The following is a 16,902-nucleotide window of genomic DNA, read 5'->3' as shown; positions in this document are numbered from 1 at the left end:
TTTGAGGAGAAAGAGGAAAAGAAGGAGGAGATGAACTATTTCGTTGACGGAAAGAAACGATAAGAACATTTTAATATATGTGAGAAAAGATAGAAATTATTTCGTTGACAAAAAGAAACGATAAGAATATTTTAATAGATATGAAAAAAGATAAAGGCGTTTTAATAGATTTATGAAAATATAGGGAGGGGCGATTTTATTGACGGAAAGAAACGATAAGAACATTTTAATAGATATTAGAAAATATGATGGAAAGAAACGATAAAGACGTTTTAATAGATATGGAAAAAATAAAAACGTTTTAATAGATTTTTGAAAATGTAGGGACTGACTTATTAATAATAACAATATCCAAGAACTAAATAAGAAATTTTATTTGAGGGTAAAATTAGATTTTAAAAATTTTTTCACTCATCATTTATCTAATTTTAACGGAAAAGAGAACGGAAGGACTATTTTATTGACGGAACGAAAACATAAGAACGTTTTAATAAATTTTTAAAAATATAGAAACTGACTAGTTAATAATAATAATACTCAAGAACTAAATTGTAAAATTTTTTTTTCTGAGTTTGAATCTCGTTTATAATTATTATATTATTATCTATTGGATTAAATCAAGATGAATAATTATATAAAATTTTAAAAACTATTTAATGTATTTTTAAAAATATAAAAAGTTAATTAATTAATTAGTTTTATCGAACTGTTGAAAGGATAAAACAGTAATTTCTCCTTTAACAAATTAGTTTCACTTTTTAGGTATTTTGTTTTTTTCATGCAGGTTCATGTTTGATTACTTATCATGTCATTATATAAACCAGAATAACTTAGATGAATTATTACCGAATTTTTTAATTTTTAAAAAATTTATTTATTTACCTTTATTTTAAAATTATTCGATTAAAACCTTTTTCTATTAAATAAAAATTTAACTCTTTATTTTCTTTTAAACATGTCGCTATTTATTTAGAATATTTATATTATTTAATTTTTATAATTTTAATTATATATATATATATTATTTAATTTTTTAGTTTAATAATTTTAAAATAGAAATAAATTAATAATTTTTTTAAAAATTCAAGTATCTGATAATAATTCTCACAAATAAAATTAGGCCAATTTATAGATTGTTAGTTGTTTAACAAAAAAAATTAATTTAATTTTTTGGTTAAAAATTAAATTAACCAAATAAACTCGAATGTGTTAGATTTGAGTAAGAATACATTAATTATCTTGATTAACGATCAATTTTATTAGTTATTTAAATTATTTTTTTATTTTATAAAAAATATTTTCAAAGTTAATAAAAAATATTTTTTTGATAAAAATGAAAAAATAAATCATTTTCAAAAAATTGCTTTGACTTTTACAAAGAAAAATTATTTTTTTGGGCTTTGAAATAATGATTAAGAATTCTATATATAAATTTATTAATGAATTTTATTTTTAAATTAAATTAAATAATAAAAAATAAATTATTTTATTAAAAATATTTTTTTATATAAATTTAATAATAAAATTTATTTTTTAAATTAAAATTAAATAATAAAAAAATTATTTTATTAAAAAATATTTTTCACGATATAAAATATTTTTAAAATTTTTCAAACACAACTTATTTTTTGAATTAAACACTAAGTTATGAATTAAGCATCTTGAATCAAGTAAACAATTACAACTTTTAGAAAAAAAAAAAAAAAATCTTTTCGCTATATGAAAGTTTATAATTTTATTTTCAAATCAAAATAGTAAATTTGTTTATTGATAAACTAAATAAAGATAAATTTCATTATCAATTAATTTTGACTAAATTATTTTTAGAATTGAGAAATTAATATTATAATTTTGACCAATAAAAATTTATCATTTTATTACATATTAAAATTTAAATAAAAACGTTTTAGGAAAGTTAGATGCTCCAATAATAATAATAATAATTATTATTATTATATTAAAAAATTACACTTAAATCTCTAAAATATAACACCCACAAATTTAGTTTAATAATAAGTATATCTGAATAAATCTGAGAGATCTTAAATTCTACTCTCTCAATCCCAATTCAAAACGTTACTTAATAAATAGAGTATACATTAATTTTAGCTATAGTATTATTATTATAAAATTTGTTTTCCTACAAAAGAAAATGACAGCAATAATGTGAGATGGGTGGGCTGCATCTTCACCTTTAAATTCCAATATAATATAAATATTCCAATTAAAGTGTACCAAACACATAAATGCCACAATCCACATGTTTTTCTTTGCCAAAAACATTGTTATACCCTCTTTCTTTCATCAATTTATCACTCTCCCCATCTTTTCTTTTTCTCTCCCCCACTAAAATTAACTTACCATTATTTTTTTTAAAATAATCAATATACTTTAAACAATAAATTTTATTTTTATATTTGACAATTTAAGAACTAAATAATTAATTTTCTTATATTATAAAAATTAAATAATAAATTTTTAAATATATTGTAAATAATCTCATCCTTTTCTTTTTGAGACCTATGTGTATATCCTTGAAAATCTGTTAGTCTATAATGTATAGGATCAAGTGAGGAATTTTCCACTTAAAGAGGTTTTGTGGTATTTTTGTCATGAAAGGTATGTAGCCTTCTACTTCTTTCTTTATTATAAAGGTAAATAGAAAGATTTGTACTCAGATTTCACTCTCTTATACTTTATACTTGTTTTTCCATTTTAGTGAAATTATTAATTTTAAAAGTATATTAAAATATTCATAAAATTTTTAATTTACTCACAAGACATTTCTAATTTTTATTTTCACACAACAGATATCTAAGAAAGTTAAAGAACAATGTAAAAAATAAGGTAAGAGTGGAAGGTTTAATATGCAATACTTACTTGGTGGAAGAAGCATCAATATTTTTCGCTCATTATTTTGAAGCACATGTCATGACAAGACTTCGAAAGATGCCACACAACTTGCCTGAAGTTGTCACTGATGATGATGTACCAGGTAAATTAAGCATATTCAAATGCATAGGTAGAACTCTTGGAAAGGGAAAATTGAGATATATGACTAAAGATGAAATCCTAGTTGCTCAAACATACATTCTCTTAAATTATCCAGAAATGAAAACATACATTGAGTACGTATTGGTACTTTTAGTAATAGTATAAATTCTCTTAAATTATACATTCTGTTAAAACACTAACTATAAATTTATATCTATAGCATATATGTAGAGCGAGTAAAGTCGACACAACCAAATATCATAGATACAGTTATTGATGGAAAATTGGAGAGAGAGTTTGTCGAATGGTTTTATAAGTATGCACATGATTTGCAGAATAATATAGATAATCAGTTTATGAAAGATATGTCAAAAGATCCACTGAGAAGTGTTACCACTTTTGATGGGTATATGGTCAATGGATATAAATTCAACACAATAAAAGAAAGTTCGAATAGGAACACAATGAATTTTGGTGTATATATAAAAGGAAGCAATTACAGTTTAGAAGAAAGTGACTACTATGAACAGTTAGTAGAGGTGTTGAGATTGGAGTATCCAAGATTATCAATTAAGAGGACCATACTGTTCAATTGTGATTGGTTTGATCCAATACCAAATACTGGAACCAAGATACATAGAGAGTATAGTTGATGTTAACAATAAGCGAAGATTCACTAAGTACGAACCGTTTATGTTAGCCTCTCAGGCAACACGGGTCATTTATGCTTCATATCCGAGTAAGCGTCGTGACAAAAATGATTGATGGGTTGTAATGAAAGTTAAAGGTGGACCTATTGTAAAAGTAGCTGATATGTTTTCAAAGACAGATGAAATTTTCCAAGAAGATGAGATTGATTATGCAGAAGTAAATCTGGATGATGTAACTGAACAATATTCCTTAAATGATCCAAATGGAGGAATGACTGAGATTCACTATGATATTTCAACGGATGAAGATGATTTTCTTAGTGACCCCAATTCAGTTGCAGATATAGATAGTGATAACGAGTTCGATTCGTATGCATCAGAATGAATTAATATACATTCTCAATCAGTTTATAGTTGTATATATTCGTACTTTGTGTATAAATAACTTACTACATCTGCAAGTTTATTATTTACTGCTAATAAATTTTATACTATTTTTTGTTCCTAACTAATTTTTTTTCACAAATGAAGGGACATGGAAATGATGCGTTAAGGGCATAAGGAAGGTTTAAGAAGCTAAGAGAACTAATTCGACTACCTAACCATACAAGTCAGGAGGAGCCGACTGCAATTGACGTAACAGAGCATGAGCCAAAAATACCACGAACATCGATGAAACCTGGTGATACAGAGCTCCAGATATGGGTACCACTTGCATCTAGAGTATAGTAGCCGTATGTACTATATTTAGAATAGCTTCTAATTTAATAATTTTGTGGCTTTATTCAATAGTTATAAAATAAAATTAAGTGTAACAATTATACTAGAACTTGTCACTTTCTTATTTTTGTGGCTATAAATTTTATTCTAGCCTTATAATTATTTAAATGTGGGTAATAGTAAATATTTTTTGTCATACAATTAAGTTTATGGCTAAATTTAGATATGTTAGCCATAAAATTAAATTTGTAACTATACATAAGTTTAAATTGCCACATTATTATTTTTGTAACATAATCATAGCAAAATCACTTACAAAAAAAAGTTGCTGTGGCAAAAAGAAAATGTGGTTATAAATATTCCATTCTCGTGGCTAATAACTAGCCACAATATTTATTTTTAATGGCAATATTTTTGCTTCATTTAAATAAAAAGAGTGACTATAAATATTTATTTTAACCACAACACAGGTAAATCCTGTAACTAAACTTTAGTTACGCCACTTCTAGCTACGACATGTCACGGGAAAAATATGTTGTGGCAATAGCATCTAGCCACCAAAATTCTATTTTTAGCTACAATTTATTTTGTGACAAGATATGGATAATGTTGTAGTGTGTCCACCAGTTGCTCCCTGTACTACTGCAGTTCTTCACTGTCCCATTGTAAGTTCTCCCCGTTCCACTGCAGCTCCTCCACATTCCGCTGCAGCTTTACGACCTTCGGCATCATATTCATAGTCATCTCATCCTGCATCCTCTTCTGCTACTGTATTAACTAGTGCAGCAGGATCAACATCAGCATCTGCACCAGTATTTGTATCACTCGATCCTTATAGGTCATCTGCAGGTTCAACTACTGTTGTAGGCTGTCACAGTCATTCCAACAGACCATTTCACTCATTAATAATATGTCATAATGAATTATTTTTTATTACTATTAATGTCATTGTTCTCCTTTACATACTAACTGTTGTGAAGGTAGGTTACATCCGTCGAAGTTGTGCAGTCGCAGGATCACTCTTATAATAAAAGAGAGATTGATCGTGGAAGGTCACTGTTGGAAGACAATACCAAATGACACGAAGGAGTTTTATTGATAAGAATTCAAGGTGAAGATAAAATTTTATGTATATTGAACCATAATATGCAATGTAAAATTACTAACTACTCGTATATTTTAATATTTTTACAGAAATATTTGCTATAGGATGAAGTATTTGACAGCTTGGTCAAAATTGCATGGCAGAAGAAGGTTGCTGAGAGATACAGTGGGCTTATATGTAAAATCAGAAAGGGAAACACAAAGAATCCAGCTACACCAGATTCTATTTTGAGAAAGTAGCAGGAAACTTGGAACACTTCTGAATATAAAGAGAAGTGTGACCAGTTTTCTGCCAATAGGCGCAGTGAGGCTGAAGGGGCAGAATCTAACATTTCCAGACATGTTTGTGGATTAGTTTCACAGTATACCTACCAGCAGATGATGATATTAATAATCACAAAAATATTTATTTTGTTATATATATTTTATTACGATACTAATTGTTATCTTTCTTATACTTGGTAACAGTGAGAAAAGTTAGGAAGAGAACCACATCCTCGTGAACTTTTCGAGACTACACATAAGAGAAAGAGGACGGATGAGTTTGTTGATGGTAGGTCAAAAACTATTTTTATAAGTTGATAGTATATTTAGTTATAGACAATTTTAAGATACTTAAATCTTATCATATTAATAATAAGTTAATAAAATTTTATAATGCAGGACAAATTTATACAACTAAAAGAGTCAGCAACACATCAACAGGAGGGAAGTAGTGAGTCGACATCCTAAATGAGGTCCAACTTTACTACTAGACAGTTGACGGGTAGAAAAAGAGTTAAGTTTATGGATTAGGGTCCTAGGCTTTTGCATATTTTCATACATCATATTATTGTTCTGCCTCATACTCGTCTGCACCCCCAAGTGGATCCTCCTTCCATTGAAAGAATGAACAGGATGATGAATAAAATTGATCGACTGGAGACAAAGAATGGTCGACTTAACTCAGTGGTGGAGGAGTTGCAGGCATTTATGCTTAATATGATGGCACAACAGGGTGTCGAGACATTTACTCAGACATCTGCTCTTGCACCTATAGCTCCAACTCCAGCTCCACAGTAGCAGCGTGATGATGTCCCTATTATTAGTAATCACCATACAGACAATGATGATAATACAGATAATGAGATTGCTAGTTTAGTTTAGTATGCATATTTTGTTTGAATCATTTGATAATTTTACTTTAACTTAGATATGTTGTACAAATTTGACATGTATATTATAATTATGAAATATTATAAGTTTTAAAAATATTTTAATTTATATATCGATTGATTTGGTTATTACATATATAGTTAAATAATTTACATGGTGATGATGGACATATATGAATAATGTACAGGTGATGATAGATGTATATATATATAATAAATTCACTAATGGATTTTCAATGAATTTTCTGTTGAAATTTCTAATGGAAAAATTTGATTTTAATGGAAAGAATAAGGGATGATGATGTATATATATAATAAATTCATTAATGGATTACTAATGAATTTTTATTAGAATTCCTAACGAAAAAATTTGATTTTAATGGAAAATCAAATTATTTTTTTTCAACTAATAGAATTTTTGTTAGTGTCAATAACAAATAACTCAATTAGTTAGTGCAGTCTATGCTAAAAATATGTTCTTTCACTAATGGACATGTGATTTATTAGTAATTACAAAGGATGTGTCCGTTATTGATATGTTATTAACACAAACTGTTGGTAAATAATTTTTACAACAGATTTTATTCGTCATTAATCCGTTAATAAATTATTTTATTAACAGATTTTTAATATTCACTGATAAAAATTTTTTTTCCTAATGATTGTGAAAATTGTTGTAGTGTAAATTTTTTATTATCACTAATATTTTTGACCAACTTAATTTAAATATTTAATTTCATCTGAATTATTAATCTGTTATTAATAAGTAATATATTTTTTAGAAATTAGTGGTCCCTTGTTTCTTCCAAATTCAGGTGGTGGCGATGGCCGGAAGGGGAATTCTATATGGTGGTTCACCGGTGGTTGAGCCTGCTAATGTTAATGATCTTATTTAATGGCATGAGTGTAATGATATAGTTATAAGAGGTTTAAGGAGGATGGATATCCTTCATATTAATCGAAATAAATTTAAGAGAGTATTTAATTTAATTAATAAAATAAAAAATTATTATTCAATTTTTATATTATAATAATTAATTTATTAATTTAAAAAATATATTAAAATATTTCTAAAATTTTAAAAAATTTTCTAATTAATTTTAACCATTAAAATATTTTTTATATAAAAAAATAATTAAGAAATTTTTTAAAAATTTAAAAGGGCGATTAATAATTTTTTTTAAATTATAAAATTTAAATAATAAAATAATTAATGATTAAAATTTTTAATTTTTAATTGATAAATATTGAAATTGTTTATAGAATGAAGAAATTTGGAGTTGAAATTCTAATTAAAAATAAAGGTGAAAAAAGGAAAAAAAAGTTTTAAAAGTTTTTCCTTCAAACAGGAGAAAAACTTGCCAAAACAACCGCTAGTAACTAAAGGAGAAAAAAGAGCAAGAGTTATCCACAACTAATTAAAATTCTAATCTCTCCCGCACACTGTCTCTATAAATCTCACCCTCGCCTCCCGCAAACTCCTCATTCTCATTATCCCAAACAGATCAACCAGATAAGCCTTCTTCTTCTTCTTCTTCTTCTTCTTCTCTGTGTTGTCATGGCTGTGTCGAAGTTTCTCGCAGTGTTTGGTTTACTCTTAGTTTTCTGCAACAATGGCGTAGAGGGATCTCACAAGATTTACGCTCAGTATCAAAACGTCAAAGCTGTCAAGGTTAATCCAGTCCACAGAACTGGCTATCACTTTCAGCCTCCCATGAACTGGATCAACGGTAACATATATATATATATATATACACATTCGCATGTTCTTCTCTTCATTGAACTATATTTATATATACAGCAGTGTTTTTTTCTTTTAATTTTGTTTCTGTGTTGATCTGATTCTTCTTTTTAATGGTTTTTGCTTAATTTGCATGATGTGATCATGCTTTGAAGAAGAACAATCACATTCTAAATTTATACAACTTTTAGGAGATAAACCTAATGATTTTTAATATTTGAAAAGAGGTTTTTTAAGAAATATAAGAAATTTTCTTGCTCCCTTCAGATGGAATCCCAAAGAATAAATATGTATAAATCCAACAAATTAAACCTTTTTCTTTACTTTCCTTATAGAAAAATATTAATCTAAATAAAAACTCATAAATATAATATAATTTTGGTACTGTATTTTCATGACAAGCTCTCTCATAGGGATTTATTGCCACTGGAAATCAGAGGCTGAGAACAAAATCAAATGACACAAGTGCATACGTGGAGACAAATTCAATTTTTATAAATGTTGATTTCAGTAGTCAGCAACCATGTCATCATTTTTATTCCCTGCAATATTTTCAGTAGTCTTGGAGTTGCCAAACTGTTGGGTCCCATAGAAGACTTGAGATCGTAGTTCTTCCATTTGGAAGAATTATAAATTTGTTTCTTGTGGGTTTTTTTAGTTATTATTTATGTTTTGCTGTCTTAACAAAAATTCTTTAATATTCTTTTTTTTTTTTTTGTAAGGAAAAATAAAATCTTCCGCTGGGGTTTTTCATTGTTTTTCTCATGCTCTTTACATGCTTATTAGGGAGTGGAAATAGGAATTGAGGAATAAAATTCTGTTTATAGAGATCTAATCAGAAAATAATTTTAAAAATATTATTGATATGAAAATTTACTAGTTTAATTTAAATTAAAATTTATTAATTATATTTTTTTAATAGTAATTTAAAGAGCTAACAACAATATTAAATATAATTACACTCACAGAATTAATCTGATAATAAGTAGAACTCTCATATTCTACTCTCCCAACTCAATTCTCATTTCAAACAAAAATACTAAACATAATTAATGCAGTAATTTAACAATAACTTTAATGCTTACAAGAATGCATGCCTTTTTGGATTTTCCTAGGCTAAAAAGTATGTATGATTTGTCCTAAAAAAAGATTATTTTTTAAGTCTTTTATAATATTACTATTATTTTATTTTTTAAAAAAGGACCAGAAATGCTAACACTTGGGGTGTAGTGGCCGCCGAAAGTTAGGCACCTAAGTTTTGGGAAATGTATTGTACATGAACCATTCATAATTTACAGTCCTCCACAAAGGTTGATATTATCCTTGCAAGATTCATCTTCTTCTCCTTTCTCCTTAAGGCCAATCAACCTTTACAAGCAACCACATGAACGTTCTATTTTGCAGGCTTCCCTATTTTATATGCTGTGGCTCTTAGTGATCCACTTTGTAGACTCTATATTGGTTAGACCAGTTAGACCACATGCATGCTTCAATTTTTTTTTATGTATTTTTTGTGGTCCCATCTCTCTCTATATATATATATAGGAATGGAAACGAATCCGCTGAATTCAACAATTCAAATTTGATTTGCTAAAATTTTTTTGAATTGAAATTCAACTCAAATTTTACTCATTTTGAACTCAAATTGAGTATTAATAAGTTCAAGTTTGACTCGTTCAGTAAATAAGTTTTAAACGAATCGAACTTTTATCGAGTTTAGTTTTGAATAGTTCATTAATAGTTTAATTTATTTATATGTATAATGAATTTTAATTAATTTAAAATTAATAAAGTTAAGACTAAATAATTTTAGTTAGCCAAATATATATAAATTAACTCGTAAACTTATAAAGATAAGTTTTTAAATATTAAGAATTCAAATATATACAAATTTTAAAAGTGTAATTAAACTATATAGAAGTGAGTTTTGAAAAATTTAGATTTGACTCATGAAAATATATACAAAAAATTTGAGTTTATTTCTCTTATAATATTAATTTCAGTCTACTATAAGAGTTGATAAACTCGAAAATAAGTTGAGTTCACAAGTCTTAATGAACCGAATATTATGGGGTTCAAATTTGACTCGTTTCTTAAACGGATCTAAAAATTAAATTCGAGTTTGGCTGGTTTAGAAATCAAGTTGAACCCGATCGAATTTTTATCGAATCGAATCTCGAATAGTTCACGAATAATTTGATTCATTTGAATCCCTATATTTATATATATTTTTGGTTTTAGTTTGATATCTTGTTCGTAATTTCCTTTTTATTTTTTTATGATTAACTTTGTTTGGATTAATTAGAATTCAAAAGCTCTCAGTGGTGTAAATAACTTCAATATCACCGAACTAAAGCTTATTGTCACTTGTCTTTAGATTAATAAATTAATGATGGAGTATTAATCTTCTTTACAGCTAACTTTTGTTTTCCTTTTTTGATGTATGTAATGCTTTTGCTGCTCAAATTTGACTCCGGAAAATTTTACACTGCAATAGACCCAAATGGTGAGAATTTTACACTGCAATAGACCCAAACAGAGCCTTTTTTTTTTTTTTAATTTCTTATATTATATGATGATAAATTTCAGGACCTATGTACTACAAAGGGCTGTACCATCTGTTCTACCAATACAACCCTAATGGAGCAACGTGGGGGAACATAGTTTGGGCTCATTCTGTGTCAAAGGATTTGGTTAATTGGCAAGCTCTTAAACATGCACTTTACCCATCAAAATGGTTTGATATAAATGGATGTTGGTCTGGTTCAGTAACTATTCTTCCAGGAAACAAGCCTGTTATCCTTTACACTGGAATAGACCCGAACGACCGTGAAATCCAAAATTATGCTGTACCTAAAAACTTGTCCGACCCATACCTTCGCGATTGGATCAAGCCCGATGACAATCCGATGGTGGATCCGGATTCAAATGTCAATGCCAGTGCATTTCGTGACCCTACTACTGCTTGGTGGGTTGATGGGCATTGGAAGATTGTGGTGGGGAGTAGAAGACATCATAGAGGTATGGCATACTTGTATAGGAGCAGAGATTTTAAGACATGGATTAAGGCTAAACACCCTCTTCATTCGGTTCCAAGAACGGGTAATTGGGAGTGTCCGGATTTCTTCCCGGTTTCATTATCCGGCCAAAATGGGTTGGATACTTCAGTTGTTGGGGAAAATGTGAAGCATGTATTCAAGGTGAGCTTGGACATTACAAGATATGATTATTACACTGTGGGTACTTATGATAGGACGAGGGACAAATATATTCCGGATAACACGTCAGTTGATGGGTGGGCTGGCCTTAGATTTGATTATGGAAACTTTTATGCTTCTAAGAGTTTCTTTGACCCAAGCAAGAGCAGGAGGGTTTTGTGGGGTTGGGTTAATGAGTCTGATACTGCAGCGGATGATAATAGCAAAGGATGGGCTGGAATTCAGGTAATTAATTTGTGGTTCATTTATTTATTTTTTATAACTTAAAATCAATATTTGGAGACTGCTTCATACCATCAAATTAATTCTTAATTTAGGGTGTTCCACGAAAGATTTGGCTAGATTCAAGTAAAAGACAAGTGGTTCAATGGCCTGTTGAAGAATTGGAAACTTTAAGAAGGAAAAAGATTGAATTGGGTATTCAAAAGCTCAAAAAGGGAGAAAAAGTTGAAGTCAAACGCATCACTGCTACTCAGGTTTCTTTCTATTTAAAAATAAAAATTCTTTTGTATAATATAAGTTGAAATAATTTGATAATTGTTCTTTGATCAACAGGCTGATGTTGAAGTTACCTTCTCATTTCCAAGCCTTGAGAAAGCTGAACCATTTGACCATAAATGGGCTGACATTGATGCACAAGGTGTTTGTGCTGAAAAGGGATCAACAGATCAAGGTGGTCTTGGACCATTTGGGCTCTTAACATTAGCTTCAAAGGAACTTGAAGAATTTACTCCTGTTTTCTTCAGAGTCTTCAAAGCAGGAAACAGGCATAAAGTTCTCCTTTGCTCTGATGCAAGAAGGTTTTTCTTCTTAAACTCATTCTACACATATTTGAAAAATTCTTTCATGCATATTTTGTTTATAGTATCACAATAAGGTTTTGATACATGTTGCTCTTGCAATTGAACAGCTCTTCCCTGCGAGAGGGACTGTATAAGCCTTCTTTTGCTGGGTTTGTTGACGTGGATTTATCGACTAAGAGACTTTCACTTAGGAGTTTGATTGATCACTCAGTGGTGTCAAGTTTTGGAGAAGGAGGCAAGACTGTGATTACATCTAGGGTTTATCCTACTTTGGCAGTATTTCATAAAGCTCATTTATTTGTGTTCAATAATGGATCTGAAACTATCACAGTGGAGAAATTTAATGCTTGGAGTATGAAGAATCCTATAATGAATAGAGGCTTTGAGACTGCTTAAAGAAGTGAGAATGCGGTAAAAAAGGAACTGTTTGAGCTATAGACATAACAATGAAATAAGAATCCTCTCGCTATGGGTTTACTCTGTCTTAATAATTTTAAGTTTTGTAACATCCAATAAAGAGAGCTATGTAACTGCTCAAGTGTACGAGATTTTAAGAAAACAAAGAAAATCTTAATTAGCATGTTTTTTTCTTCTTAATCATCAATTCAGTATCATTCAAATATCACTGGCCAATGGACACCAACTGCCTTGTTCAAAATTTCCTTTGCAAAATGTAAAGGAATTCACTTCACAAAACAGAGCCCTTGACAACTTGTATGGCAAGGGAACAACAGCTGAGCCAAAAGACGTTTGTGAACCATTCACTCACTCAATAACTGAATAAGGGTCAAGCTCCATTGATGAATTTCAGCTCCCAACCAATTCATCTCTGCAAATTATGAACCAGTTTGTATTAATATTATAAAATTGAATATGCATGACCTCTCCCCCACACCATCAGCTTTAAATTGTAATCCCTCGCTCCTATTGGGATTTTTTTTTCCATCTCCAGTTTCATTTAGTTACAGTTTGGTTTTTGTTAGTCTTGATACTCGGCAATTTAAGGAAGATGAAAGAATTTAAGGATAACGACAACCTTTCTTCCTTTTTTGTTTAAAAAAAAGGGGTAAAGACAACTTGAATTACCTTAAGGAAGAAGAACAGGGAGAGAGACTAGGAAATGAGACGCCTAATGAGTTAGATCCAAATAAATTACTTCTCTTGTTTCGAAATTTAACTTTTAACTTAAATTTTAATTTAAACAATAAATTGTAATTTAATAAATATTGCACACACATCTACCTAAATTAAATTCATTTTTTACAAGAAAAGACTTGTCAATTATTTCAAGCAATTAATTGAGTAGAAGAATTCTATCGTTTTCAATAATATTTCAAACATATAATTTTTAAAACAATTTGTATTGAATTTTTTAATAAAATCAAATTCTAATTAAAAGAGTTGATCCGAATTGATGAATAGAAAGAGATTCAAAACATCCATCCAAAGGAATCATGCTCGACTAGTGGGTGGTTGCTACACAACACAATGTCGAATCACAACTTCAAAAATAAAGTATCTGCTTCATTTAATTCGATAAAAAATCTTAAAATAGTGTGCCTGTTAAAGCCAAAACTGAAATGCAAGAAAATATTGCAAATCTAACATTTTAATCTTTGAACGCCATAAAAGCACACCTCTGCATCAGAGTTTACTTGATCTTCTTCTTGGGCCTCAACTGCAAAAATGGAAACATAAGATTCAGATCTCCTGAAGGAGAGACAGGTCTAATTGAAAGTAGAGAGAAGCCAAACAAGGATCATAATGGTTGAGTTCAAGAAGAATAGGAACCTGATTGCTGTGGCCACATTTCTTCTTCCGGCAGTTAACAGCCCTTGGATGGAGACGAGCGTAACACCTAGAAAAATATGAAAAGCTTATAATTAATTGAATGCTGGAGTTAAATTCCCACTAATTAAAAATATGCCCTAAAATATTATACCTACTATCATGACCAGCACATTATATGGTATTAAAGCAACAAAAGCCTCAAAAAATTGAACTATTCAGAGAAGAATAGGTAAATCAAAGCCAAAAACATTTCTATATAATAACGATACAAATCTCAAAATACATGCACATTTAGATATAATATACGCCATCCAGTAAAATCAACTGTAAGTAAAGCCCAGTCGATACAATGATGTGAATGGAAATCAATCTTGGGACTAGGATGCCCTCCGTTGCACTGATGAGAAAAAGAGGGTTCAACATGTAGTCCCACCAACGAAAAACACACAACAAAAGGCGTTGGTCAGGAAGAGGGGGAGAAAAGGAAAAATAAGGATGACAACAGGTACTATTTAAGTGTTAATACTTAAACATCTTTCTAAGTACACAAGTTCATACCCATGACTTGAATCCATAATTACAAAATAAAACAAAGTGATAGACGCCTTATATTTTCACAGCTCAATGGGCAAAAGGGGTTTAGCTTTCAAAGCAACAGTCATGGATGAAAATCAGACTCAAATTCTGGTCACAAACATGCACAGGAAGAAAAGGGATAAGTTAAGACAATTTCGTCACATATGAACAATAGATTGTCAAGAAGTAAAATATTGAACTCAAAACAAATGTAGGAAAAAAATGTACCAGCCATGAAAATCAACTGAATGGAAAAAAATTCAAGCTGACAAAGTTGAAGAATGGAAATTACTATTGGGAACATGTATGACCTCTAGTGCACTTTAAGAGCACAGAAGCTAAGTTAGTTCCCTAAAGTCATAGAAAATGTCCATGATTTGAAACAAGCTTCCTAAATTCATACACCCAAATCTTTCCAAATAACATCATAAAAATGAAATATTCAAACTAAACGCTACCAAATGCGGTTTAACCGACTATAAAAGAAGTTCCAATAAAATACAAAGTAAACTTGAGGCGAAATGGACATACTTGCGGCAGATCATCTTGTCTTGATTGTATTTGCGAGCCAATGCCATAAGAGAAGGCTCTATAATTCCTCCCCTAAGCCTCAGCACAAGATGTAGGGTTGATTCTACATGAGAGCAAACAAAACAATACACATTTAAATAAACAATTATATTTACAAAATCAAAAGCTAACATGTTTATGATTGAAAAGAGACCCACCTTTCTGAATATTGTAATCAGCTAAGGTTCGACCATCTTCAAGCTGCTTCCCAGCAAAGATCAAACGCTGCTGGTCCGGTGGGATTCCTATTCAATCATTATCAAATCCCAGATTAGAAGTTACAAAAACAAGTAAAGAATTTAATTTAATGAAAAAGGACTAAATCAAGAGTAAAATCCAAGACTAATATTAGAAATATAAAAGTAAAAGAGCCCATTTCTCAGCAAACAAATAGAAAGGGAATGGAAAATGGAGCAAACGAAATGAAGAAAAAAGGTAATACCTTCCTTGTCCTGAATTTTGGCCTTGACATTATCGATGGTATCGCTGCTCTCTACCTCGAGAGTTATGGTCTTCCCAGTCAGGGTTTTGACAAAAATCTGCATCTTTCCTCTCCGGCGTCTCCCTCTCAATAGCAAAGATGAGAAGCAGCTAAATGTGTCTTTAGGGTTTTATAGTCCGGCCTCTAAGCGCTAGGGTTTTCAAAACCACCCGTAAGTGATGTTCCCTTTTCTAATTTTTTTTGGGCCAATTAGGGTTTTCGAGAAATGCCCTAAGCCCATTTAAGCCCAAAAATTTTCTATTAGGCCCCTTAGCCTTACTTCCTTCCCGTGTATGATGAACATTACTTCAAAGAAGTAGACCAATAGCCTATTTAGTTTTCTTATTATTAGAACTGCCGTTAATTGAAAAAAAAAAAAAATATGTAGATTAAAAACTTAAAAAGAATAAGATGCTCTTTTCAAACTGTTTTTAATATATTTTTATATCAGTGCCTAAAAAAATTTTTTCTTAAACAGAAATTTCTTTTAGCTTTTGAAGCCCAAGAGATCTAAGAAATAACTAGCAAGAGCCCCTTATTAAAATTAGAATAGATTTTTAAAATTCAAAATCGTAATAAGAAAATTAATCAAATAAAGTCTTATAAAATTATAAATAATTTCATTAAAAAAAAATTTAACTTACAAAATTTTTACATTCCAATCAAAAAAATTGATAAAAAAATTAATTCAATTGAATTTTTTAAAAATTTTTCTAGATAAATCGACTTTCACATTAGAGCTTACATGATCTTCTCCTTGGGACTCAAACTGCAAGGAAGGATCAATTCGATTGACTTCTCTTTCTCTCTAGAAAGCTAAAGAGAGATTTTTCTCTTGCTTCACTTTTCCCGGGGGCGCGTCTTCCTTCTACTCAGAGGGTAGGTTCTTCCTCACCTCTGCAAATTGTATATAGTTGATTTTGTTCTGTTAGCAAATCTGATGGAGTATGAGAGGGATCTTTAGATCTGCTCTATCTGGATGTTTTGGGTTTTTTGTGTGATTTTTGCATGCATGTTTGTTGTGTTCCAACGGCGATTCTTCTGGTCGTTCTTGCATATGCCAGGCAAAAGGAGGTTCTTCCTTTAATGGTATGTTTTCT

General features: G+C 29.7%; 2 protein-coding genes across 2 annotated transcripts; one reads left to right on the top strand and one right to left on the bottom strand.

Annotated features, from left to right (window-relative positions):
- Nucleotides 1–8,113: 8,113 nt before the first annotated feature.
- Nucleotides 8,114–13,222, top strand: LOC110623595 (beta-fructofuranosidase, insoluble isoenzyme 1). The gene is made up of 6 exons (XM_021768591.2): nucleotides 8,114–8,352; nucleotides 10,861–10,869; nucleotides 10,953–11,806; nucleotides 11,899–12,057; nucleotides 12,137–12,381; nucleotides 12,492–13,222. The coding sequence occupies exons 1-6, from the start codon at nucleotides 8,181–8,183 to the stop codon at nucleotides 12,778–12,780; spliced, it is 1,728 nt and encodes a 575-aa protein (XP_021624283.1). The 5' UTR covers nucleotides 8,114–8,180; the 3' UTR covers nucleotides 12,781–13,222.
- A 665-nt stretch (nucleotides 13,223–13,887) lies between these two features.
- On the bottom strand, nucleotides 13,888–15,935 carry LOC110622851 (ubiquitin-60S ribosomal protein L40). The gene is made up of 5 exons (XM_021767533.2): nucleotides 15,764–15,935; nucleotides 15,480–15,566; nucleotides 15,283–15,385; nucleotides 14,176–14,242; nucleotides 13,888–14,062 (listed from the first exon to the last, which is right to left on the bottom strand). The coding sequence occupies exons 1-5, from the start codon at nucleotides 15,864–15,866 to the stop codon at nucleotides 14,036–14,038; spliced, it is 387 nt and encodes a 128-aa protein (XP_021623225.1). The 5' UTR covers nucleotides 15,867–15,935; the 3' UTR covers nucleotides 13,888–14,035.
- Between the last annotated feature and the right edge of the window lie 967 nt (nucleotides 15,936–16,902).

Source organism: Manihot esculenta, chromosome 9 (assembly GCF_001659605.2).
Source record: "Manihot esculenta cultivar AM560-2 chromosome 9, M.esculenta_v8, whole genome shotgun sequence".
In the NCBI taxonomy this organism is placed as follows: Eukaryota; Viridiplantae; Streptophyta; class Magnoliopsida; order Malpighiales; family Euphorbiaceae; genus Manihot; species Manihot esculenta.
Note: the sequence above shows the minus strand (reverse complement) of the source record. Positions and strands in the feature narration are given on the sequence as shown.

What these genes read in the sequence shown, in the direction of transcription:
- LOC110623595 (XM_021768591.2), top strand. Translation starts at nt 8,181, where the DNA reads ATGGCTGTGTCGAAGTTTCTCGCAGTGTTTGGTTTACTCTTAGTTTTC. An exon ending in AACGCATCACTGCTACTCAG is followed by an intron (nt 12,058 to 12,136) that starts GTTTCTTTCTAT and finishes TTTGATCAACAG; the next exon opens with GCTGATGTTGAAGTTACCTT. An exon ending in CTTTGCTCTGATGCAAGAAG is followed by an intron (nt 12,382 to 12,491) that starts GTTTTTCTTCTT and finishes GCAATTGAACAG; the next exon opens with CTCTTCCCTGCGAGAGGGAC.
- LOC110622851 (XM_021767533.2), bottom strand. Translation starts at nt 15,866, where the DNA reads ATGCAGATTTTTGTCAAAACCCTGACTGGGAAGACCATAACTCTCGAG. An exon ending in CAAAATTCAGGACAAGGAAG is followed by an intron (nt 15,567 to 15,763) that starts GTATTACCTTTT and finishes ATGATTGAATAG; the next exon opens with GAATCCCACCGGACCAGCAG. An exon ending in AATGTGGCCACAGCAATCAG is followed by an intron (nt 14,063 to 14,175) that starts GTTCCTATTCTT and finishes CCATTTTTGCAG; the next exon opens with TTGAGGCCCAAGAAGAAGAT.